Below are 27,541 nucleotides of genomic sequence, written 5' to 3' on the forward strand. Positions count from 1 at the left end.
AAGTACAAACGTATATGTTGTTAGGTTGTTATTGGGAATATCCTTCACAGAAGATTAAAACATTAGAAATTTTAAAATCCAATTATTGTCATTATATAGATCCTGCCTTATTCAGATCCACAAAAACCAGCAAGCTTAAGAACCTTCATAGACACTCAGATACCCAAGAGAGAGACTGCTGGAAAAGTCGCCCTCCTAAGTACTTATAGCTCCATTTCATTCATCACTATCTAAATATCTTCCTTCCTATGGGCTCCCACTTCTGGATCCCTCTTCTGCAGGGATCCGTGGCAATCTCCAATCTACATCTTCAGCCTAGGAAAGCCCAGATTCCTCAAAAGATGGGCTAACATAATTGAGAGTAGGAGCTCTCTATTCCTCTGCTTCTGGAAAGTAAGTTAGTCTCAGTCATCCACCCCAAGCATACGCATGTTACCAACTACCCAAAGGAAGCTTCACTGCTGGTTTGCCGGCCAATCCTACATTTGCCCTACCCTACATGTACATGAGAGAATTGAGAAAAGAGTCAGAAAAAAAGAGACATCCACCCTGGGTCACAGATCCATGTACTTAAGCAATCTCCAGCTCCCTAGTTCTTGAGGGATTCTAAGCCCTCTGTAAGCTGGGATGGAAGAAGATGATACCACATTCCTATCTGCTCCGGAGACCCTTTCCAGTGGCTCAAATTCTTTTAACATTTTTCAATAAAACCTTGAAGTTTGTCAGTTCCTCCAGTTAAACAAACAAAAAGGCAGCACCCTCTTCAGAACTCCTTGAACGCCGTATTCTAATATGCCTTTCTTGATAGCTCCCAACATCCTGTGTTTTCAATTCCCTTATCTTTATCAAACTTGCATTAAACCAAATATTCAGATTTTTTCCTAAAACCCTCATTTCTATCCAACTAAGAGTTTGTTTCTCTTCAAATTTGGCTGTCCCCTGCAAATTCCATTCTTATGCACTTTCATTGGGTTCAACAGCTCATTCCATTCTCCTCCTCTTCCACCGTGTTCACTAGAGCCACTCCCTCTTTCTAAAACTAAAATCACTCAGTGACAGAATGATGTAAAAGAAGACTGGGTTTTGAACTAAGAAACCTGAGTGCAATTCTCATTTCTCTGATTTACTGTATCCAAATAATTTTCTCCCTTTGAGTTTCAGGTTCTCCACCTGAACAAACCACTTGATCAGGATGATAAGCAAGGATTCAAGTACTAGAGGATATTTTGTTTAGTCTCCAGGATTTCTTAACATTCTGAAACTCTATGCACCTCTGATTTTGTCTGTAGGAAAACGGGGAATATTTAGCGGCTGTTCACGAAAACTATAATAGAAGATCATAAGAAAAACAGAAGAGAAGTAAAAAGAAATCAAGAAAATATTACTAAAATGTCATAGAAGGAAAATAAAAGAATCCAGAGAATAAGAAAAAGCTTCAGCAAACTAGGCAGGGTACTCACTTAAAGAGAAAACCTAACTGGGTAGGCAGTAAGTAGAGAAATGAATTAGAAATATCCTTTTAATATATGCTAAATATAGTTAACATCACATGGACTATATTTAGATATTCGCCAAGCACAGTAAGAGAGTATTTTTCTGGCATTGGCTTGGTCTTGCTTTATGAAAAACTTAGGGTCCTGTGGCCACAGATAACTGATATCTGCCTTTAAAACGCTGATGGTTAAAAAAAAAAAAAAAGTAATATGGTTACCACTGCCATTTCCAAAATATTTGGACAAACTTTTGGAGTAGCCAGGCTTCTAAGGAACACTTAGAAGTCAATGCATAACAAAATGACTCAGAGAGTCAATGCATAACAAAATGTGACTTTCTGAATTGATCTGATTTAAATCAGTACCACGATCCCATTGCTGCATAGATCTCTATCCACTTCTGCTTAGGGGCAAAAGAAGTGATTTCAGAGCCAGGCAGGATGATGGTCCAATCTTGGGTTGGCTACCTGTTTACTGTGGAATCATGAGTCAATATTTCAACCTCATTAAAGCAGAGTTGCCTAATTAGTAAAAATGCAATAATAGCACAAATAGTTTGTAAAGCTGTGTGAAGATGACATGACATGATAAACGTTAAGCATGTAATATGGTGTCTAGCACAGAGTAGAACACTAAACAGATACTAGTTTCTCTTCTCTCTATTCACTTAGTTAAACATATCAATTTAAAAAATCTGTGAAATCATACCTGTGAAAACACTCTTTAGTAGGAGGAGGCACTATTAAACAAAAAAGTAAAATGCATTTTAAATCAACAATAGAAAACTACAGAATATTAAAAACATAAAAGAGCACAGTGGCTTGTTCCTACAATCTTAGCTACTCAGAAGGCTGAGGCAGAAGTATCACTTGAGAAGCCCAGGAGTTTGAGACCAGCCTGGCCAACATAGAAAGACTCTATCCTTATGATGATGATGATAACAATAATAATAATAATAATAATACAGAAGGCCTGGCACGGTGGCTCATGCCTGTAATCCTAGCAGTTTGGGAGGCCGAGGTGGGTTGATCGCTTGAAGTCAAGAGTCTGAGATCAGCCCGGACAACATCGTGAAACTCCATCTCTACTAAAAACACAAAAATTAGCCAGGTGTGGTGGTGCGCGCCTGTAATCCCAGCTACTCGGGAGGCTGAGGCAGGAGAATCACTTGAACCCAGGAGGTGGAAGTTGCAGTGAGCCAAGATCGTGCCACTGCACTACAACCTGGGCTGCAGACTAGTAGGACTGCATTTCAAAAAAAAAAGAAGAAGAAGAAGAAAAAAGACAAATAAATGAAGGGTAAGTAAATAATATAATAGGCAGGCTTCAAATAGCTTACCATCTTCTGTAGATTGTACAGAAATAATCCTTCTCTTTGGGATGTATGGTTTTGAAATAATCTAGAAGAAAAACACAATAGGTTTAAGAATAACATGGAGCAATTTAAATAATGATAATAGCCACCATTACTACATGATCTAACAGAAAAAAATATACACGTTGAAGTCACTCATACGTAGATTCAAACCCCAAGTCTGCCATTTACTTATCTACATATTCACATGGGATGATGATTATGATTGGTGATACAGATATTCTCAAAATGTTACTCCTTTCAACCCCAGTTGATTATTATACAAATACTATGATATCCATTAGTATCTTTCATTAACCACAACAAACTGGGACAAAAATTTACTCCTATGTAATTTACAGTATTACTGAACAAAACTAATAATAAAAAGTCAATAATCACTTTATTTTTCAAAATATTTATGCATGATATATAGTTGTGTGAATTACTTTCTGTGGGAAAAAAATGTGAGAATGTAGTTTTTAGTAGTACTATATTTAAATGGGCTAGCGTCGGAAACAGTATAAGTTGCTTCTATTCTGTGTGTCAAAAGCTAAAAACAAATTATTGTATAACTTCAGCTCCTTCCAAAAAAGACAGAACAAAGCAACCGTCCACCTTATGGAGCAGTGATTCATGAATGAAGGCCACACATAGCTACTAAACAGAAAGCTGTAACTAAGTATCCTGACAACAGAAACAGAGCTGAAATGAAAGAATAGACACTAAAGACATGCGGTCTGCAAGGAAAAAGTTAGACTGAGGTAAATCATTTTTAAACAAACGGGAAGGAGGGAGAAACAAAGAAAAAAAGAGACATGACCAGTCAATCAAATATGAGCTTAAAAGAAAAGCTTGCATTCATAATATATGCCTAATAATACTGGTTAGCATTTACTCGACAATTTGTTTTGTGTAAATACTTACGTAATAAAGAGTTTCATTTGTTTACTATAAAATAACACATCCCAAGAGTTAACCATGATCATTCACCTGAAAGCTGAAATATTTTTACTACACAGAGAGAGACAGACAGACCGAGAAGGAAAAAAAAAAAAAAAACCAATAAAATTCCAGCAACTTCACACGTGGAGAAAGAATTTTTATTCAGAATTAGAAAGAGTAATGTATGTCCTGAAAAATATGTATTTAGTAGAACATGGTTGCGGCTTTAAAAATTTAAGAAAATTTAATCTAAAATCCTAATCCAAGCTTCCAGTTGGAAGATATTAGAAAACACGCTGTATCCACCTTTCCTATTTCCTTTCCATCTTTTCTAAATTTTATTTTCTTCTATATGACATATTTTCTCAACATAACTCACCTCAACTTATACATTCTCAACATTACAAGAAAAGATAAATTCAAAACATTCAAGAAATTTAATAGATTTAATTATTAGATATCTTAGGCGTATTATGTCACCTGTAACATTCCATTATAAAAAAGCCCATTTGCCTGGTTGTTGATTCACATTAAAAACTAATTAAATGTTTCTTACATGCCAGACATTATTCTGGGTACTCCAGGATACATACAAATAGGTTTTCTAGCTTCAAGTGGCTCACAGTAATGCAGGAGTTTTACAAGTATTTTTTCAATAACAGCACAAAAGCCTCTGACATTTAAAATTTAGAATGCGATACAAAGACCCTGAGTAGATTTTTTTTTTTATATTACAATGCACAAACCTTGTGAAATTAAAGTCTGACCTTAGGAAAATGAAGAGTCTCTGCTTATCAAACAGGTTATTTTAAACAAAACGCATATTCTTCAATTAGATAAAGAGTTTAAAGTATACTCTTAGTAAAAAGGACCCGGAAAACACAGTGTAAACCCTCTCTAACACAGATTTGACAACAGAATTTAAATTTCTAATCTTCCACAACTTTTTAAAATTAGAGATAAGCTCTTGCTCTATTGCCAAGCTTGGTCTTAAACTCCTGGGCTCAAGAAATTCTCCTGGCTTGATCTCTTGAATAGGTGGGACTACAGGCACATGATACCATGTCTAGTTAAATTTCCACAATTTCTAATATTACTTCACTCTAATTATAGAACCAAGAATAAAAATAAAGAAATAGCTCTCTGCAAAAATACTGTATGATGTTAAAATAGGTGTACAAGAAATAAAAAGAAACTATATGCTATGTGTAACAGGGTGATTCCATGATTCCCATAATAAGTCATCTGATGTAACAAAGATTCACTTAAACAGAGGTATTATTAGTCATACTCATATGATATACAACTCAAAGTAAAAACACTTACTCAGATAAGCCTAGACCAAAATTTGCATCTCCTCTATTGTGGGAAAGCGTTCCCGAACAACATTTTTCTGTCACTGTGCATTTTCCAGCAATTTTTTTTTTTCAGGTCACACCTCTCAAAGTATTTATCAACTATTTCTTATTTGCCAAAGTAAAAAAAACTTAAAATTAACCCCTCCCATTTCTTTAAAATGGTTATCTCTAATAAAAGTTTTAATACTAACATAAAACAACGATAGGTAGACAACTGCTAAGTTTTAGAAGAAAATAATATAAAACATGAGATTCAGAGTGAGAAAATTAATTTCACAAGACAGTACTCTACCTCAGATTCCAAAGCAAACTCATCCTCTGTCACAGGCTGTACAACAGTATCCGGTCTGTAGAGACTCCTACGGAGCAAAAAGATACAACAAAAACGAGCACGTTCATTTCTTAAAAGAAAACAAAAACCGTCAGTCTATACATGCATGTCCCCTCCAAAAAAAAATGGTAAAACAAAGTCTGAGGAAACTCAGTTATCTGCATATTAAATAATATTTCCTGGTATAATTAAGATATGGCTTCCATTTTAGAAAACATTTCAGTTACCTATTTCTGCCTCCACCTCTCCCAAACTATGAAATATCCAATGCAGACTCACCCTTAAACCCGTAACAAATACTGACAGGCATTATAACGGCACGGCCAGACAATAATTTGTCCTTATAAACTATCTACCCTAAAGGCTAAACTGAAAATCCAGTTGATATCTGACACAACTTTTCTTACTGAACTGGAGTAAACCTGATAACCTAAAACAAGGCAGAAAAGGCACCGTCTCTTCTCCATTATCTACTTCTGATTCAAAGACTAATCTGTGTCACTGGAAAATGAGAGTCTTGGATCTTCAGCATGTGAGCTACTTAAAGAGGGCCCACTGATTCTCTTCACCCTAGAACACTGCAGGGGGCCCCCTGAAACACTGCAAATGTTTGAAAGCTGAGTGTACAAAAGTCAAAGTACAAACGTATATGTTGTTAGGTTGTTATTGGGAATATCCTTCACAGAAGATTAAAACATTAGAAATTTTAAAATCCAATTATTGTCATTATATAGATCCTGCCTTATTCAGATCCACAAAAACCAGCAAGCTTAAGAACCTTCATAGACACTCAGATACCCAAGAGAGAGACTGCTGGAAAAGTCGCCCTCCTAAGTACTTATAGCTCCATTTCATTCATCACTATCTAAATATCTTCCTTCCTATGGGCTCCCACTTCTGGATCCCTCTTCTGCAGGGATCCGTGGCAATCTCCAATCTACATCTTCAGCCTAGGAAAGCCCAGATTCCTCAAAAGATGGGCTAACATAATTGAGAGTAGGAGCTCTCTATTCCTCTGCTTCTGGAAAGTAAGTTAGTCTCAGTCATCCACCCCAAGCATACGCATGTTACCAACTACCCAAAGGAAGCTTCACTGCTGGTTTGCCGGCCAATCCTACATTTGCCCTACCCTACATGTACATGAGAGAATTGAGAAAAGAGTCAGAAAAAAAGAGACATCCACCCTGGGTCACAGATCCATGTACTTAAGCAATCTCCAGCTCCCTAGTTCTTGAGGGATTCTAAGCCCTCTGTAAGCTGGGATGGAAGAAGATGATACCACATTCCTATCTGCTCCGGAGACCCTTTCCAGTGGCTCAAATTCTTTTAACATTTTTCAATAAAACCTTGAAGTTTGTCAGTTCCTCCAGTTAAACAAACAAAAAGGCAGCACCCTCTTCAGAACTCCTTGAACGCCGTATTCTAATATGCCTTTCTTGATAGCTCCCAACATCCTGTGTTTTCAATTCCCTTATCTTTATCAAACTTGCATTAAACCAAATATTCAGATTTTTTCCTAAAACCCTCATTTCTATCCAACTAAGAGTTTGTTTCTCTTCAAATTTGGCTGTCCCCTGCAAATTCCATTCTTATGCACTTTCATTGGGTTCAACAGCTCATTCCATTCTCCTCCTCTTCCACCGTGTTCACTAGAGCCACTCCCTCTTTCTAAAACTAAAATCACTCAGTGACAGAATGATGTAAAAGAAGACTGGGTTTTGAACTAAGAAACCTGAGTGCAATTCTCATTTCTCTGATTTACTGTATCCAAATAATTTTCTCCCTTTGAGTTTCAGGTTCTCCACCTGAACAAACCACTTGATCAGGATGATAAGCAAGGATTCAAGTACTAGAGGATATTTTGTTTAGTCTCCAGGATTTCTTAACATTCTGAAACTCTATGCACCTCTGATTTTGTCTGTAGGAAAACGGGGAATATTTAGCGGCTGTTCACGAAAACTATAATAGAAGATCATAAGAAAAACAGAAGAGAAGTAAAAAGAAATCAAGAAAATATTACTAAAATGTCATAGAAGGAAAATAAAAGAATCCAGAGAATAAGAAAAAGCTTCAGCAAACTAGGCAGGGTACTCACTTAAAGAGAAAACCTAACTGGGTAGGCAGTAAGTAGAGAAATGAATTAGAAATATCCTTTTAATATATGCTAAATATAGTTAACATCACATGGACTATATTTAGATATTCGCCAAGCACAGTAAGAGAGTATTTTTCTGGCATTGGCTTGGTCTTGCTTTATGAAAAACTTAGGGTCCTGTGGCCACAGATAACTGATATCTGCCTTTAAAACGCTGATGGTTAAAAAAAAAAAAAAAGTAATATGGTTACCACTGCCATTTCCAAAATATTTGGACAAACTTTTGGAGTAGCCAGGCTTCTAAGGAACACTTAGAAGTCAATGCATAACAAAATGACTCAGAGAGTCAATGCATAACAAAATGTGACTTTCTGAATTGATCTGATTTAAATCAGTACCACGATCCCATTGCTGCATAGATCTCTATCCACTTCTGCTTAGGGGCAAAAGAAGTGATTTCAGAGCCAGGCAGGATGATGGTCCAATCTTGGGTTGGCTACCTGTTTACTGTGGAATCATGAGTCAATATTTCAACCTCATTAAAGCAGAGTTGCCTAATTAGTAAAAATGCAATAATAGCACAAATAGTTTGTAAAGCTGTGTGAAGATGACATGACATGATAAACGTTAAGCATGTAATATGGTGTCTAGCACAGAGTAGAACACTAAACAGATACTAGTTTCTCTTCTCTCTATTCACTTAGTTAAACATATCAATTTAAAAAATCTGTGAAATCATACCTGTGAAAACACTCTTTAGTAGGAGGAGGCACTATTAAACAAAAAAGTAAAATGCATTTTAAATCAACAATAGAAAACTACAGAATATTAAAAACATAAAAGAGCACAGTGGCTTGTTCCTACAATCTTAGCTACTCAGAAGGCTGAGGCAGAAGTATCACTTGAGAAGCCCAGGAGTTTGAGACCAGCCTGGCCAACATAGAAAGACCCTATCCTTATGATGATGATGATAATAATAATAATAATAATAATAATAATAATAATACAGAAGGCCTGGCACGGTGGCTCATGCCTGTAATCCTAGCAGTTTGGGAGGCCGAGGTGGGTTGATCGCTTGAAGTCAAGAGTCTGAGATCAGCCCGGACAACATCGTGAAACTCCATCTCTACTAAAAACACAAAAATTAGCCAGGTGTGGTGGTGCGTGCCTGTAATCCCAGCTACTCGGGAGGCTGAGGCAGGAGAATCACTTGAACCCAGGAGGTGGAAGTTGCAGTGAGCCAAGATCGTGCCACTGCACTACAACCTGGGCTGCAGACTAGTAAGACTGCATTTCAAAAAAAAAAGAAGAAGAAGAAGAAAAAAGACAAATAAATGAAGGGTAAGTAAATAATATAATAGGCAGGCTTCAAATAGCTTACCATCTTCTGTAGATTGTACAGAAATAATCCTTCTCTTTGGGATGTATGGTTTTGAAATAATCTAGAAGAAAAACACAATAGGTTTAAGAATAACATGGAGCAATTTAAATAATGATAATAGCCACCATTACTACATGATCTAACAGAAAAAAATATACACGTTGAAGTCACTCATACGTAGATTCAAACCCCAAGTCTGCCATTTACTTATCTACATATTCACATGGGATGATGATTATGATTGGTGATACAGATATTCTCAAAATGTTACTCCTTTCAACCCCAGTTGATTATTATACAAATACTATGATATCCATTAGTATCTTTCATTAACCACAACAAACTGGGACAAAAATTTACTCCTATGTAATTTACAGTATTACTGAACAAAACTAATAATAAAAAGTCAATAATCACTTTATTTTTCAAAATATTTATGCATGATATATAGTTGTGTGAATTACTTTCTGTGGGAAAAAATGTGAGAATGTAGTTTTTAGTAGTACTATATTTAAATGAGCTAGCGTCGGAAACAGTATAAGTTGCTTCTATTCTGTGTGTCAAAAGCTAAAAACAAATTATTGTATAACTTCAGCTCCTTCCAAAAAAGACAGAACAAAGCAACCGTCCACCTTATGGAGCAGTGATTCATGAATGAAGGCCACACATAGCTACTAAACACAAAGCTGTAACTAAGTATCCTGACAACAGAAACAGAGGTGAAATGAAAGAATAGACACTAAAGACATGCGGTCTGCAAGGAAAAAGTTAGACTGAGGTAAATCATTTTTAAACAAACGGGAAGGAGGGAGAAACAAAGAAAAAAAGAGACATGACCAGTCAATCAAATATGAGCTTAAAAGAAAAGCTTGCATTCATAATATATGCCTAATAATACTGGTTAGCATTTACTCGACAATTTGTTTTGTGTAAATACTTATGTAATAAAGAGTTTCATTTGTTTACTATAAAATAACACATCCCAAGAGTTAACCATGATCATTCACCTGAAAGCTGAAATATTTTTACTACACAGAGAGAGACAGACAGACCGAGAGGGGAAAAAAAAAAAAAAACAAAACAATAAAATTCCAGCAACTTCACACGTGGAGAAAGAATTTTTATTCAGAATTCGAAAGAGTAATGTATGTCCTGAAAAATATGTATTTAGTAGAACATGGTTGCGGCTTTAAAAATTTAAGAAAATTTAATCTAAAATCCTAATCCAAGCTTCCAGTTGGAAGATATTAGAAAACACGCTGTATCCACCTTTCCTATTTCCTTTCCATCTTTTCTAAATTTTATTTTCTTCTATATGACATATTTTCTCAACATAACTCACCTCAACTTATACATTCTCAACATTACAAGAAAAGATAAATTCAAAACATTCAAGAAATTTAATAGATTTAATTATTAGATATCTTAGGCGTATTATGTCACCTGTAACATTCCATTATAAAAAAGCCCATTTGCCTGGTTGTTGATTCACATTAAAAACTAATTAAATGTTTCTTACATGCCAGACATTATTCTGGGTACTCCAGGATACATACAAATAGGTTTTCTAGCTTCAAGTGGCTCACAGTAATGCAGGAGTTTTACAAGTATTTTTTCAATAACAGCACAAAAGCCTCTGACATTTAAAATTTAGAATGCGATACAAAGACCCTGAGTAGATTTTTTTTTTTTTATTACAATGCACAAACCTTGTGAAATTAAAGTCTGACCTTAGGAAAATGAAGAGTCTCTGCTTATCAAACAGGTTATTTTAAACAAAACGCATATTCTTCAATTAGATAAAGAGTTTAAAGTATACTCTTAGTAAAAAGGACCCGGAAAACACAGTGTAAACCCTCTCTAACACAGATTTGACAACAGAATTTAAATTTCTAATCTTCCACAACTTTTTAAAATTAGAGATAAGCTCTTGCTCTATTGCCAAGCTTGGTCTTAAACTCCTGGGCTCAAGAAATTCTCCTGGCTTGATCTCTTGAATAGGTGGGACTACAGGCACATGATACCATGTCTAGTTAAATTTCCACAATTTCTAATATTACTTCACTCTAATTATAGAACCAAGAATAAAAATAAAGAAATAGCTCTCTGCAAAAATACTGTATGATGTTAAAATAGGTGTACAAGAAATAAAAAGAAACTATATGCTATGTGTAACAGGGTGATTCCATGATTCCCATAATAAGTCATCTGATGTAACAAAGATTCACTTAAACAGAGGTATTATTAGTCATACTCATATGATATACAACTCAAAGTAAAAACACTTACTCAGATAAGCCTAGACCAAAATTTGCATCTCCTCTATTGTGGGAAAGCGTTCCCGAACAACATTTTTCTGTCACTGTGCATTTTCCAGCAATTTTTTTTTTTCAGGTCACACCTCTCAAAGTATTTATCAACTATTTCTTATTTGCCAAAGTAAAAAAAACTTAAAATTAACCCCTCCCATTTCTTTAAAATGGTTATCTCTAATAAAAGTTTTAATACTAACATAAAACAACGATAGGTAGACAACTGCTAAGTTTTAGAAGAAAATAATATAAAACATGAGATTCAGAGTGAGAAAATTAATTTCACAAGACAGTACTCTACCTCAGATTCCAAAGCAAACTCATCCTCTGTCACAGGCTGTACAACAGTATCCGGTCTGTAGAGACTCCTACGGAGCAAAAAGATACAACAAAAACGAGCACGTTCATTTCTTAAAAGAAAACAAAAACCGTCAGTCTATACATGCATGTCCCCTCCAAAAAAAAATGGTAAAACAAAGTCTGAGGAAACTCAGTTATCTGCATATTAAATAATATTTCCTGGTATAATTAAGATATGGCTTCCATTTTAGAAAACATTTCAGTTACCTATTTCTGCCTCCACCTCTCCCAAACTATGAAATATCCAATGCAGACTCACCCTTAAACCCGTAACAAATACTGACAGGCATTATAACGGCACGGCCAGACAATAATTTGTCCTTATAAACTATCTACCCTAAAGGCTAAACTGAAAATCCAGTTGATATCTGACACAACTTTTCTTACTGAACTGGAGTAAACCTGATAACCTAAAACAAGGCAGAAAAGGCACCGTCTCTTCTCCATTATCTACTTCTGATTCAAAGACTAATCTGTGTCACTGGAAAATGAGAGTCTTGGATCTTCAGCATGTGAGCTACTTAAAGAGGGCCCACTGATTCTCTTCACCCTAGAACACTGCAGGGGGCCCCCTGAAACACTGCAAATGTTTGAAAGCTGAGTGTACAAAAGTCAAAGTACAAACGTATATGTTGTTAGGTTGTTATTGGGAATATCCTTCACAGAAGATTAAAACATTAGAAATTTTAAAATCCAATTATTGTCATTATATAGATCCTGCCTTATTCAGATCCACAAAAACCAGCAAGCTTAAGAACCTTCATAGACACTCAGATACCCAAGAGAGAGACTGCTGGAAAAGTCGCCCTCCTAAGTACTTATAGCTCCATTTCATTCATCACTATCTAAATATCTTCCTTCCTATGGGCTCCCACTTCTGGATCCCTCTTCTGCAGGGATCCGTGGCAATCTCCAATCTACATCTTCAGCCTAGGAAAGCCCAGATTCCTCAAAAGATGGGCTAACATAATTGAGAGTAGGAGCTCTCTATTCCTCTGCTTCTGGAAAGTAAGTTAGTCTCAGTCATCCACCCCAAGCATACGCATGTTACCAACTACCCAAAGGAAGCTTCACTGCTGGTTTGCCGGCCAATCCTACATTTGCCCTACCCTACATGTACATGAGAGAATTGAGAAAAGAGTCAGAAAAAAAGAGACATCCACCCTGGGTCACAGATCCATGTACTTAAGCAATCTCCAGCTCCCTAGTTCTTGAGGGATTCTAAGCCCTCTGTAAGCTGGGATGGAAGAAGATGATACCACATTCCTATCTGCTCCGGAGACCCTTTCCAGTGGCTCAAATTCTTTTAACATTTTTCAATAAAACCTTGAAGTTTGTCAGTTCCTCCAGTTAAACAAACAAAAAGGCAGCACCCTCTTCAGAACTCCTTGAACGCCGTATTCTAATATGCCTTTCTTGATAGCTCCCAACATCCTGTGTTTTCAATTCCCTTATCTTTATCAAACTTGCATTAAACCAAATATTCAGATTTTTTCCTAAAACCCTCATTTCTATCCAACTAAGAGTTTGTTTCTCTTCAAATTTGGCTGTCCCCTGCAAATTCCATTCTTATGCACTTTCATTGGGTTCAACAGCTCATTCCATTCTCCTCCTCTTCCACCGTGTTCACTAGAGCCACTCCCTCTTTCTAAAACTAAAATCACTCAGTGACAGAATGATGTAAAAGAAGACTGGGTTTTGAACTAAGAAACCTGAGTGCAATTCTCATTTCTCTGATTTACTGTATCCAAATAATTTTCTCCCTTTGAGTTTCAGGTTCTCCACCTGAACAAACCACTTGATCAGGATGATAAGCAAGGATTCAAGTACTAGAGGATATTTTGTTTAGTCTCCAGGATTTCTTAACATTCTGAAACTCTATGCACCTCTGATTTTGTCTGTAGGAAAACGGGGAATATTTAGCGGCTGTTCACGAAAACTATAATAGAAGATCATAAGAAAAACAGAAGAGAAGTAAAAAGAAATCAAGAAAATATTACTAAAATGTCATAGAAGGAAAATAAAAGAATCCAGAGAATAAGAAAAAGCTTCAGCAAACTAGGCAGGGTACTCACTTAAAGAGAAAACCTAACTGGGTAGGCAGTAAGTAGAGAAATGAATTAGAAATATCCTTTTAATATATGCTAAATATAGTTAACATCACATGGACTATATTTAGATATTCGCCAAGCACAGTAAGAGAGTATTTTTCTGGCATTGGCTTGGTCTTGCTTTATGAAAAACTTAGGGTCCTGTGGCCACAGATAACTGATATCTGCCTTTAAAACGCTGATGGTTAAAAAAAAAAAAAAAGTAATATGGTTACCACTGCCATTTCCAAAATATTTGGACAAACTTTTGGAGTAGCCAGGCTTCTAAGGAACACTTAGAAGTCAATGCATAACAAAATGACTCAGAGAGTCAATGCATAACAAAATGTGACTTTCTGAATTGATCTGATTTAAATCAGTACCACGATCCCATTGCTGCATAGATCTCTATCCACTTCTGCTTAGGGGCAAAAGAAGTGATTTCAGAGCCAGGCAGGATGATGGTCCAATCTTGGGTTGGCTACCTGTTTACTGTGGAATCATGAGTCAATATTTCAACCTCATTAAAGCAGAGTTGCCTAATTAGTAAAAATGCAATAATAGCACAAATAGTTTGTAAAGCTGTGTGAAGATGACATGACATGATAAACGTTAAGCATGTAATATGGTGTCTAGCACAGAGTAGAACACTAAACAGATACTAGTTTCTCTTCTCTCTATTCACTTAGTTAAACATATCAATTTAAAAAATCTGTGAAATCATACCTGTGAAAACACTCTTTAGTAGGAGGAGGCACTATTAAACAAAAAAGTAAAATGCATTTTAAATCAACAATAGAAAACTACAGAATATTAAAAACATAAAAGAGCACAGTGGCTTGTTCCTACAATCTTAGCTACTCAGAAGGCTGAGGCAGAAGTATCACTTGAGAAGCCCAGGAGTTTGAGACCAGCCTGGCCAACATAGAAAGACCCTATCCTTATGATGATGATGATAATAATAATAATAATAATAATAATAATAATAATACAGAAGGCCTGGCACGGTGGCTCATGCCTGTAATCCTAGCAGTTTGGGAGGCCGAGGTGGGTTGATCGCTTGAAGTCAAGAGTCTGAGATCAGCCCGGACAACATCGTGAAACTCCATCTCTACTAAAAACACAAAAATTAGCCAGGTGTGGTGGTGCGTGCCTGTAATCCCAGCTACTCGGGAGGCTGAGGCAGGAGAATCACTTGAACCCAGGAGGTGGAAGTTGCAGTGAGCCAAGATCGTGCCACTGCACTACAACCTGGGCTGCAGACTAGTAAGACTGCATTTCAAAAAAAAAAGAAGAAGAAGAAGAAAAAAGACAAATAAATGAAGGGTAAGTAAATAATATAATAGGCAGGCTTCAAATAGCTTACCATCTTCTGTAGATTGTACAGAAATAATCCTTCTCTTTGGGATGTATGGTTTTGAAATAATCTAGAAGAAAAACACAATAGGTTTAAGAATAACATGGAGCAATTTAAATAATGATAATAGCCACCATTACTACATGATCTAACAGAAAAAAATATACACGTTGAAGTCACTCATACGTAGATTCAAACCCCAAGTCTGCCATTTACTTATCTACATATTCACATGGGATGATGATTATGATTGGTGATACAGATATTCTCAAAATGTTACTCCTTTCAACCCCAGTTGATTATTATACAAATACTATGATATCCATTAGTATCTTTCATTAACCACAACAAACTGGGACAAAAATTTACTCCTATGTAATTTACAGTATTACTGAACAAAACTAATAATAAAAAGTCAATAATCACTTTATTTTTCAAAATATTTATGCATGATATATAGTTGTGTGAATTACTTTCTGTGGGAAAAAATGTGAGAATGTAGTTTTTAGTAGTACTATATTTAAATGAGCTAGCGTCGGAAACAGTATAAGTTGCTTCTATTCTGTGTGTCAAAAGCTAAAAACAAATTATTGTATAACTTCAGCTCCTTCCAAAAAAGACAGAACAAAGCAACCGTCCACCTTATGGAGCAGTGATTCATGAATGAAGGCCACACATAGCTACTAAACACAAAGCTGTAACTAAGTATCCTGACAACAGAAACAGAGGTGAAATGAAAGAATAGACACTAAAGACATGCGGTCTGCAAGGAAAAAGTTAGACTGAGGTAAATCATTTTTAAACAAACGGGAAGGAGGGAGAAACAAAGAAAAAAAGAGACATGACCAGTCAATCAAATATGAGCTTAAAAGAAAAGCTTGCATTCATAATATATGCCTAATAATACTGGTTAGCATTTACTCGACAATTTGTTTTGTGTAAATACTTATGTAATAAAGAGTTTCATTTGTTTACTATAAAATAACACATCCCAAGAGTTAACCATGATCATTCACCTGAAAGCTGAAATATTTTTACTACACAGAGAGAGACAGACAGACCGAGAGGGGAAAAAAAAAAAAAAACAAAACAATAAAATTCCAGCAACTTCACACGTGGAGAAAGAATTTTTATTCAGAATTCGAAAGAGTAATGTATGTCCTGAAAAATATGTATTTAGTAGAACATGGTTGCGGCTTTAAAAATTTAAGAAAATTTAATCTAAAATCCTAATCCAAGCTTCCAGTTGGAAGATATTAGAAAACACGCTGTATCCACCTTTCCTATTTCCTTTCCATCTTTTCTAAATTTTATTTTCTTCTATATGACATATTTTCTCAACATAACTCACCTCAACTTATACATTCTCAACATTACAAGAAAAGATAAATTCAAAACATTCAAGAAATTTAATAGATTTAATTATTAGATATCTTAGGCGTATTATGTCACCTGTAACATTCCATTATAAAAAAGCCCATTTGCCTGGTTGTTGATTCACATTAAAAACTAATTAAATGTTTCTTACATGCCAGACATTATTCTGGGTACTCCAGGATACATACAAATAGGTTTTCTAGCTTCAAGTGGCTCACAGTAATGCAGGAGTTTTACAAGTATTTTTTCAATAACAGCACAAAAGCCTCTGACATTTAAAATTTAGAATGCGATACAAAGACCCTGAGTAGATTTTTTTTTTTTTATTACAATGCACAAACCTTGTGAAATTAAAGTCTGACCTTAGGAAAATGAAGAGTCTCTGCTTATCAAACAGGTTATTTTAAACAAAACGCATATTCTTCAATTAGATAAAGAGTTTAAAGTATACTCTTAGTAAAAAGGACCCGGAAAACACAGTGTAAACCCTCTCTAACACAGATTTGACAACAGAATTTAAATTTCTAATCTTCCACAACTTTTTAAAATTAGAGATAAGCTCTTGCTCTATTGCCAAGCTTGGTCTTAAACTCCTGGGCTCAAGAAATTCTCCTGGCTTGATCTCTTGAATAGGTGGGACTACAGGCACATGATACCATGTCTAGTTAAATTTCCACAATTTCTAATATTACTTCACTCTAATTATAGAACCAAGAATAAAAATAAAGAAATAGCTCTCTGCAAAAATACTGTATGATGTTAAAATAGGTGTACAAGAAATAAAAAGAAACTATATGCTATGTGTAACAGGGTGATTCCATGATTCCCATAATAAGTCATCTGATGTAACAAAGATTCACTTAAACAGAGGTATTATTAGTCATACTCATATGATATACAACTCAAAGTAAAAACACTTACTCAGATAAGCCTAGACCAAAATTTGCATCTCCTCTATTGTGGGAAAGCGTTCCCGAACAACATTTTTCTGTCACTGTGCATTTTCCAGCAATTTTTTTTTTTCAGGTCACACCTCTCAAAGTATTTATCAACTATTTCTTATTTGCCAAAGTAAAAAAAACTTAAAATTAACCCCTCCCATTTCTTTAAAATGGTTATCTCTAATAAAAGTTTTAATACTAACATAAAACAACGATAGGTAGACAACTGCTAAGTTTTAGAAGAAAATAATATAAAACATGAGATTCAGAGTGAGAAAATTAATTTCACAAGACAGTACTCTACCTCAGATTCCAAAGCAAACTCATCCTCTGTCACAGGCTGTACAACAGTATCCGGTCTGTAGAGACTCCTATGGAGCAAAAAGATACAACAAAAACGAGCACGTTCATTTCTTAAAAGAAAACAAAAACCGTCAGTCTATACATGCATGTCCCCTCCAAAAAAAAATGGTAAAACAAAGTCTGAGGAAACTCAGTTATCTGCATATTAAATAATATTTCCTGGTATAATTAAGATATGGCTTCCATTTTAGAAAACATTTCAGTTACCTATTTCTGCCTCCACCTCTCCCAAACTATGAAATATCCAATGCAGACTCACCCTTAAACCCGTAACAAATACTGACAGGCATTATAACGGCACGGCCAGACAATAATTTGTCCTTATAAACTATCTACCCTAAAGGCTAAACTGAAAATCCAGTTGATATCTGACACAACTTTTCTTACTGAACTGGAGTAAACCTGATAACCTAAAACAAGGCAGAAAAGGCACCGTCTCTTCTCCATTATCTACTTCTGATTCAAAGACTAATCTGTGTCACTGGAAAATGAGAGTCTTGGATCTTCAGCATGTGAGCTACTTAAAGAGGGCCCACTGATTCTCTTCACCCTAGAACACTGCAGGGGGCCCCCTGAAACACTGCAAATGTTTGAAAGCTGAGTGTACAAAAGTCAAAGTACAAACGTATATGTTGTTAGGTTGTTATTGGGAATATCCTTCACAGAAGATTAAAACATTAGAAATTTTAAAATCCAATTATTGTCATTATATAGATCCTGCCTTATTCAGATCCACAAAAACCAGCAAGCTTAAGAACCTTCATAGACACTCAGATACCCAAGAGAGAGACTGCTGGAAAAGTCGCCCTCCTAAGTACTTATAGCTCCATTTCATTCATCACTATCTAAATATCTTCCTTCCTATGGGCTCCCACTTCTGGATCCCTCTTCTGCAGGGATCCGTGGCAATCTCCAATCTACATCTTCAGCCTAGGAAAGCCCAGATTCCTCAAAAGATGGGCTAACATAATTGAGAGTAGGAGCTCTCTATTCCTCTGCTTCTGGAAAGTAAGTTAGTCTCAGTCATCCACCCCAAGCATACGCATGTTACCAACTACCCAAAGGAAGCTTCACTGCTGGTTTGCCGGCCAATCCTACATTTGCCCTACCCTACATGTACATGAGAGAATTGAGAAAAGAGTCAGAAAAAAAGAGACATCCACCCTGGGTCACAGATCCATGTACTTAAGCAATCTCCAGCTCCCTAGTTCTTGAGGGATTCTAAGCCCTCTGTAAGCTGGGATGGAAGAAGATGATACCACATTCCTATCTGCTCCGGAGACCCTTTCCAGTGGCTCAAATTCTTTTAACATTTTTCAATAAAACCTTGAAGTTTGTCAGTTCCTCCAGTTAAACAAACAAAAAGGCAGCACCCTCTTCAGAACTCCTTGAACGCCGTATTCTAATATGCCTTTCTTGATAGCTCCCAACATCCTGTGTTTTCAATTCCCTTATCTTTATCAAACTTGCATTAAACCAAATATTCAGATTTTTTCCTAAAACCCTCATTTCTATCCAACTAAGAGTTTGTTTCTCTTCAAATTTGGCTGTCCCCTGCAAATTCCATTCTTATGCACTTTCATTGGGTTCAACAGCTCATTCCATTCTCCTCCTCTTCCACCGTGTTCACTAGAGCCACTCCCTCTTTCTAAAACTAAAATCACTCAGTGACAGAATGATGTAAAAGAAGACTGGGTTTTGAACTAAGAAACCTGAGTGCAATTCTCATTTCTCTGATTTACTGTATCCAAATAATTTTCTCCCTTTGAGTTTCAGGTTCTCCACCTGAACAAACCACTTGATCAGGATGATAAGCAAGGATTCAAGTACTAGAGGATATTTTGTTTAGTCTCCAGGATTTCTTAACATTCTGAAACTCTATGCACCTCTGATTTTGCCTGTAGGAAAACGGGGAATATTTAGCGGCTGTTCACGAAAACTATAATAGAAGATCATAAGAAAAACAGAAGAGAAGTAAAAAGAAATCAAGAAAATATTACTAAAATGTCATAGAAGGAAAATAAAAGAATCCAGAGAATAAGAAAAAGCTTCAGCAAACTAGGCAGGGTACTCACTTAAAGAGAAAACCTAACTGGGTAGGCAGTAAGTAGAGAAATGAATTAGAAATATCCTTTTAATATATGCTAAATATAGTTAACATCACATGGACTATATTTAGATATTCGCCAAGCACAGTAAGAGAGTATTTTTCTGGCATTGGCTTGGTCTTGCTTTATGAAAAACTTAGGGTCCTGTGGCCACAGATAACTGATATCTGCCTTTAAAACGCTGATGGTTAAAAAAAAAAAAAAAGTAATATGGTTACCACTGCCATTTCCAAAATATTTGGACAAACTTTTGGAGTAGCCAGGCTTCTAAGGAACACTTAGAAGTCAATGCATAACAAAATGACTCAGAGAGTCAATGCATAACAAAATGTGACTTTCTGAATTGATCTGATTTAAATCAGTACCACGATCCCATTGCTGCATAGATCTCTATCCACTTCTGCTTAGGGGCAAAAGAAGTGATTTCAGAGCCAGGCAGGATGATGGTCCAATCTTGGGTTGGCTACCTGTTTACTGTGGAATCATGAGTCAATATTTCAACCTCATTAAAGCAGAGTTGCCTAATTAGTAAAAATGCAATAATAGCACAAATAGTTTGTAAAGCTGTGTGAAGATGACATGACATGATAAACGTTAAGCATGTAATATGGTGTCTAGCACAGAGTAGAACACTAAACAGATACTAGTTTCTCTTCTCTCTATTCACTTAGTTAAACATATCAATTTAAAAAATCTGTGAAATCATACCTGTGAAAACACTCTTTAGTAGGAGGAGGCACTATTAAACAAAAAAGTAAAATGCATTTTAAATCAACAATAGAAAACTACAGAATATTAAAAACATAAAAGAGCACAGTGGCTTGTTCCTACAATCTTAGCTACTCAGAAGGCTGAGGCAGAAGTATCACTTGAGAAGCCCAGGAGTTTGAGACCAGCCTGGCCAACATAGAAAGACCCTATCCTTATGATGATGATGATAATAATAATAATAATAATAATAATAATAATAATACAGAAGGCCTGGCACGGTGGCTCATGCCTGTAATCCTAGCAGTTTGGGAGGCCGAGGTGGGTTGATCGCTTGAAGTCAAGAGTCTGAGATCAGCCCGGACAACATCGTGAAACTCCATCTCTACTAAAAACACAAAAATTAGCCAGGTGTGGTGGTGCGTGCCTGTAATCCCAGCTACTCGGGAGGCTGAGGCAGGAGAATCACTTGAACCCAGGAGGTGGAAGTTGCAGTGAGCCAAGATCGTGCCACTGCACTACAACCTGGGCTGCAGACTAGTAAGACTGCATTTCAAAAAAAAAAGAAGAAGAAGAAGAAAAAAGACAAATAAATGAAGGGTAAGTAAATAATATAATAGGCAGGCTTCAAATAGCTTACCATCTTCTGTAGATTGTACAGAAATAATCCTTCTCTTTGGGATGTATGGTTTTGAAATAATCTAGAAGAAAAACATAATAGGTTTAAGAATAACATGGAGCAATTTAAATAATGATAATAGCCACCATTACTACATGATCTAACAGAAAAAAATATACACGTTGAAGTCACTCATACGTAGATTCAAACCCCAAGTCTGCCATTTACTTATCTACATATTCACATGGGATGATGATTATGATTGGTGATACAGATATTCTCAAAATGTTACTCCTTTCAACCCCAGTTGATTATTATACAAATACTATGATATCCATTAGTATCTTTCATTAACCACAACAAACTGGGACAAAAATTTACTCCTATGTAATTTACAGTATTACTGAACAAAACTAATAATAAAAAGTCAATAATCACTTTATTTTTCAAAATATTTATGCATGATATATAGTTGTGTGAATTACTTTCTGTGGGAAAAAATGTGAGAATGTAGTTTTTAGTAGTACTATATTTAAATGAGCTAGCGTCGGAAACAGTATAAGTTGCTTCTATTCTGTGTGTCAAAAGCTAAAAACAAATTATTGTATAACTTCAGCTCCTTCCAAAAAAGACAGAACAAAGCAACCGTCCACCTTATGGAGCAGTGATTCATGAATGAAGGCCACACATAGCTACTAAACACAAAGCTGTAACTAAGTATCCTGACAACAGAAACAGAGGTGAAATGAAAGAATAGACACTAAAGACATGCGGTCTGCAAGGAAAAAGTTAGACTGAGGTAAATCATTTTTAAACAAACGGGAAGGAGGGAGAAACAAAGAAAAAAAGAGACATGACCAGTCAATCAAATATGAGCTTAAAAGAAAAGCTTGCATTCATAATATATGCCTAATAATACTGGTTAGCATTTACTCGACAATTTGTTTTGTGTAAATACTTATGTAATAAAGAGTTTCATTTGTTTACTATAAAATAACACATCCCAAGAGTTAACCATGATCATTCACCTGAAAGCTGAAACATTTTTACTACACAGAGAGAGACAGACAGACCGAGAGGGGAAAAAAAAAAAACAAAACAAAACAATAAAATTCCAGCAACTTCACACGTGGAGAAAGAATTTTTATTCAGAATTCGAAAGAGTAATGTATGTCCTGAAAAATATGTATTTAGTAGAACATGGTTGCGGCTTTAAAAATTTAAGAAAATTTAATCTAAAATCCTAATCCAAGCTTCCAGTTGGAAGATATTAGAAAACACGCTGTATCCACCTTTCCTATTTCCTTTCCATCTTTTCTAAATTTTATTTTCTTCTATATGACATATTTTCTCAACATAACTCACCTCAACTTATACATTCTCAACATTACAAGAAAAGATAAATTCAAAACATTCAAGAAATTTAATAGATTTAATTATTAGATATCTTAGGCGTATTATGTCACCTGTAACATTCCATTATAAAAAAGCCCATTTGCCTGGTTGTTGATTCACATTAAAAACTAATTAAATGTTTCTTACATGCCAGACATTATTCTGGGTACTCCAGGATACATACAAATAGGTTTTCTAGCTTCAAGTGGCTCACAGTAATGCAGGAGTTTTACAAGTATTTTTTCAATAACAGCACAAAAGCCTCTGACATTTAAAATTTAGAATGCGATACAAAGACCCTGAGTAGATTTTTTTTTTTTTATTACAATGCACAAACCTTGTGAAATTAAAGTCTGACCTTAGGAAAATGAAGAGTCTCTGCTTATCAAACAGGTTATTTTAAACAAAACGCATATTCTTCAATTAGATAAAGAGTTTAAAGTATACTCTTAGTAAAAAGGACCCGGAAAACACAGTGTAAACCCTCTCTAACACAGATTTGACAACAGAATTTAAATTTCTAATCTTCCACAACTTTTTAAAATTAGAGATAAGCTCTTGCTCTATTGCCAAGCTTGGTCTTAAACTCCTGGGCTCAAGAAATTCTCCTGGCTTGATCTCTTGAATAGGTGGGACTACAGGCACATGATACCATGTCTAGTTAAATTTCCACAATTTCTAATATTACTTCACTCTAATTATAGAACCAAGAATAAAAATAAAGAAATAGCTCTCTGCAAAAATACTGTATGATGTTAAAATAGGTGTACAAGAAATAAAAAGAAACTATATGCTATGTGTAACAGGGTGATTCCATGATTCCCATAATAAGTCATCTGATGTAACAAAGATTCACTTAAACAGAGGTATTATTAGTCATACTCATATGATATACAACTCAAAGTAAAAACACTTACTCAGATAAGCCTAGACCAAAATTTGCATCTCCTCTATTGTGGGAAAGCGTTCCCGAACAACATTTTTCTGTCACTGTGCATTTTCCAGCAATTTTTTTTTTTCAGGTCACACCTCTCAAAGTATTTATCAACTATTTCTTATTTGCCAAAGTAAAAAAAACTTAAAATTAACCCCTCCCATTTCTTTAAAATGGTTATCTCTAATAAAAGTTTTAATACTAACATAAAACAACGATAGGTAGACAACTGCTAAGTTTTAGAAGAAAATAATATAAAACATGAGATTCAGAGTGAGAAAATTAATTTCACAAGACAGTACTCTACCTCAGATTCCAAAGCAAACTCATCCTCTGTCACAGGCTGTACAACAGTATCCGGTCTGTAGAGACTCCTATGGAGCAAAAAGATACAACAAAAACGAGCACGTTCATTTCTTAAAAGAAAACAAAAACCGTCAGTCTATACATGCATGTCCCCTCCAAAAAAAAATGGTAAAACAAAGTCTGAGGAAACTCAGTTATCTGCATATTAAATAATATTTCCTGGTATAATTAAGATATGGCTTCCATTTTAGAAAACATTTCAGTTACCTATTTCTGCCTCCACCTCTCCCAAACTATGAAATATCCAATGCAGACTCACCCTTAAACCCGTAACAAATACTGACAGGCATTATAACGGCACGGCCAGACAATAATTTGTCCTTATAAACTATCTACCCTAAAGGCTAAACTGAAAATCCAGTTGATATCTGACACAACTTTTCTTACTGAACTGGAGTAAACCTGATAACCTAAAACAAGGCAGAAAAGGCACCGTCTCTTCTCCATTATCTACTTCTGATTCAAAGACTAATCTGTGTCACTGGAAAATGAGAGTCTTGGATCTTCAGCATGTGAGCTACTTAAAGAGGGCCCACTGATTCTCTTCACCCTAGAACACTGCAGGGGGCCCCCTGAAACACTGCAAATGTTTGAAAGCTGAGTGTACAAAAGTCAAAGTACAAACGTATATGTTGTTAGGTTGTTATTGGGAATATCCTTCACAGAAGATTAAAACATTAGAAATTTTAAAATCCAATTATTGTCATTATATAGATCCTGCCTTATTCAGATCCACAAAAACCAGCAAGCTTAAGAACCTTCATAGACACTCAGATACCCAAGAGAGAGACTGCTGGAAAAGTCGCCCTCCTAAGTACTTATAGCTCCATTTCATTCATCACTATCTAAATATCTTCCTTCCTATGGGCTCCCACTTCTGGATCCCTCTTCTGCAGGGATCCGTGGCAATCTCCAATCTACATCTTCAGCCTAGGAAAGCCCAGATTCCTCAAAAGATGGGCTAACATAATTGAGAGTAGGAGCTCTCTATTCCTCTGCTTCTGGAAAGTAAGTTAGTCTCAGTCATCCACCCCAAGCATACGCATGTTACCAACTACCCAAAGGAAGCTTCACTGCTGGTTTGCCGGCCAATCCTACATTTGCCCTACCCTACATGTACATGAGAGAATTGAGAAAAGAGTCAGAAAAAAAGAGACATCCACCCTGGGTCACAGATCCATGTACTTAAGCAATCTCCAGCTCCCTAGTTCTTGAGGGATTCTAAGCCCTCTGTAAGCTGGGATGGAAGAAGATGATACCACATTCCTATCTGCTCCGGAGACCCTTTCCAGTGGCTCAAATTCTTTTAACATTTTTCAATAAAACCTTGAAGTTTGTCAGTTCCTCCAGTTAAACAAACAAAAAGGCAGCACCCTCTTCAGAACTCCTTGAACGCCGTATTCTAATATGCCTTTCTTGATAGCTCCCAACATCCTGTGTTTTCAATTCCCTTATCTTTATCAAACTTGCATTAAACCAAATATTCAGATTTTTTCCTAAAACCCTCATTTCTATCCAACTAAGAGTTTGTTTCTCTTCAAATTTGGCTGTCCCCTGCAAATTCCATTCTTATGCACTTTCATTGGGTTCAACAGCTCATTCCATTCTCCTCCTCTTCCACCGTGTTCACTAGAGCCACTCCCTCTTTCTAAAACTAAAATCACTCAGTGACAGAATGATGTAAAAGAAGACTGGGTTTTGAACTAAGAAACCTGAGTGCAATTCTCATTTCTCTGATTTACTGTATCCAAATAATTTTCTCCCTTTGAGTTTCAGGTTCTCCACCTGAACAAACCACTTGATCAGGATGATAAGCAAGGATTCAAGTACTAGAGGATATTTTGTTTAGTCTCCAGGATTTCTTAACATTCTGAAACTCTATGCACCTCTGATTTTGTCTGTAGGAAAACGGGGAATATTTAGCGGCTGTTCACGAAAACTATAATAGAAGATCATAAGAAAAACAGAAGAGAAGTAAAAAGAAATCAAGAAAATATTACTAAAATGTCATAGAAGGAAAATAAAAGAATCCAGAGAATAAGAAAAAGCTTCAGCAAACTAGGCAGGGTACTCACTTAAAGAGAAAACCTAACTGGGTAGGCAGTAAGTAGAGAAATGAATTAGAAATATCCTTTTAATATATGCTAAATATAGTTAACATCACATGGACTATATTTAGATATTCGCCAAGCACAGTAAGAGAGTATTTTTCTGGCATTGGCTTGGTCTTGCTTTATGAAAAACTTAGGGTCCTGTGGCCACAGATAACTGATATCTGCCTTTAAAACGCTGATGGTTAAAAAAAAAAAAAAGTAATATGGTTACCACTGCCATTTCCAAAATATTTGGACAAACTTTTGGAGTAGCCAGGCTTCTAAGGAACACTTAGAAGTCAATGCATAACAAAATGACTCAGAGAGTCAATGCATAACAAAATGTGACTTTCTGAATTGATCTGATTTAAATCAGTACCACGATCCCATTGCTGCATAGATCTCTATCCACTTCTGCTTAGGGGCAAAAGAAGTGATTTCAGAGCCAGGCAGGATGATGGTCCAATCTTGGGTTGGCTACCTGTTTACTGTGGAATCATGAGTCAATATTTCAACCTCATTAAAGCAGAGTTGCCTAATTAGTAAAAATGCAATAATAGCACAAATAGTTTGTAAAGCTGTGTGAAGATGACATGACATGATAAACGTTAAGCATGTAATATGGTGTCTAGCACAGAGTAGAACACTAAACAGATACTAGTTTCTCTTCTCTCTATTCACTTAGTTAAACATATCAATTTAAAAAATCTGTGAAATCATACCTGTGAAAACACTCTTTAGTAGGAGGAGGCACTATTAAACAAAAAAGTAAAATGCATTTTAAATCAACAATAGAAAACTACAGAATATTAAAAACATAAAAGAGCACAGTGGCTTGTTCCTACAATCTTAGCTACTCAGAAGGCTGAGGCAGAAGTATCACTTGAGAAGCCCAGGAGTTTGAGACCAGCCTGGCCAACATAGAAAGACTCTATCCTTATGATGATGATGATAACAATAATAATAATAATAATAATACAGAAGGCCTGGCACGGTGGCTCATGCCTGTAATCCTAGCAGTTTGGGAGGCCGAGGTGGGTTGATCGCTTGAAGTCAAGAGTCTGAGATCAGCCCGGACAACATCGTGAAACTCCATCTCTACTAAAAACACAAAAATTAGCCAGGTGTGGTGGTGCGCGCCTGTAATCCCAGCTACTCGGGAGGCTGAGGCAGGAGAATCACTTGAACCCAGGAGGTGGAAGTTGCAGTGAGCCAAGATCGTGCCACTGCACTACAACCTGGGCTGCAGACTAGTAGGACTGCATTTCAAAAAAAAAAGAAGAAGAAGAAGAAAAAAGACAAATAAATGAAGGGTAAGTAAATAATATAATAGGCAGGCTTCAAATAGCTTACCATCTTCTGTAGATTGTACAGAAATAATCCTTCTCTTTGGGATGTATGGTTTTGAAATAATCTAGAAGAAAAACACAATAGGTTTAAGAATAACATGGAGCAATTTAAATAATGATAATAGCCACCATTACTACATGATCTAACAGAAAAAAATATACACGTTGAAGTCACTCATACGTAGATTCAAACCCCAAGTCGGCCATTTACT

The 27,541-nt window shown here is 35.9% G+C and overlaps 1 protein-coding gene across 1 annotated transcript in view; it reads right to left on the reverse strand.

The window, feature by feature from the left end:
- The window catches only part of LOC100449147 (ankyrin repeat domain-containing protein 36A), a 201,127-nt gene that overhangs the window by 120,225 nt on the left and 53,361 nt on the right, over nt 1-27,541 (reverse strand). The window contains exons 22-35 of the mRNA XM_063720846.1: nt 27,334-27,394; nt 26,703-26,733; nt 23,829-23,895; nt 21,214-21,274; nt 20,574-20,604; nt 17,699-17,765; nt 15,086-15,146; nt 14,446-14,476; nt 11,571-11,637; nt 8,958-9,018; nt 8,318-8,348; nt 5,443-5,509; nt 2,833-2,893; nt 2,202-2,232 (exon numbers count right to left, since the gene is read on the reverse strand). Of these exons, the coding sequence (XP_063576916.1) occupies nt 2,202-2,232; nt 2,833-2,893; nt 5,443-5,509; nt 8,318-8,348; nt 8,958-9,018; nt 11,571-11,637; nt 14,446-14,476; nt 15,086-15,146; nt 17,699-17,765; nt 20,574-20,604; nt 21,214-21,274; nt 23,829-23,895; nt 26,703-26,733; nt 27,334-27,394 (728 nt within the window). The remainder of the gene's footprint in view (nt 1-2,201; nt 2,233-2,832; nt 2,894-5,442; nt 5,510-8,317; nt 8,349-8,957; nt 9,019-11,570; nt 11,638-14,445; nt 14,477-15,085; nt 15,147-17,698; nt 17,766-20,573; nt 20,605-21,213; nt 21,275-23,828; nt 23,896-26,702; nt 26,734-27,333; nt 27,395-27,541) is intronic.

This window comes from Pongo abelii, chromosome 22 (genome assembly GCF_028885655.2).
Source record: "Pongo abelii isolate AG06213 chromosome 22, NHGRI_mPonAbe1-v2.0_pri, whole genome shotgun sequence".
Lineage (NCBI taxonomy): Eukaryota > Metazoa > Chordata > Mammalia > Primates > Hominidae > Pongo > Pongo abelii.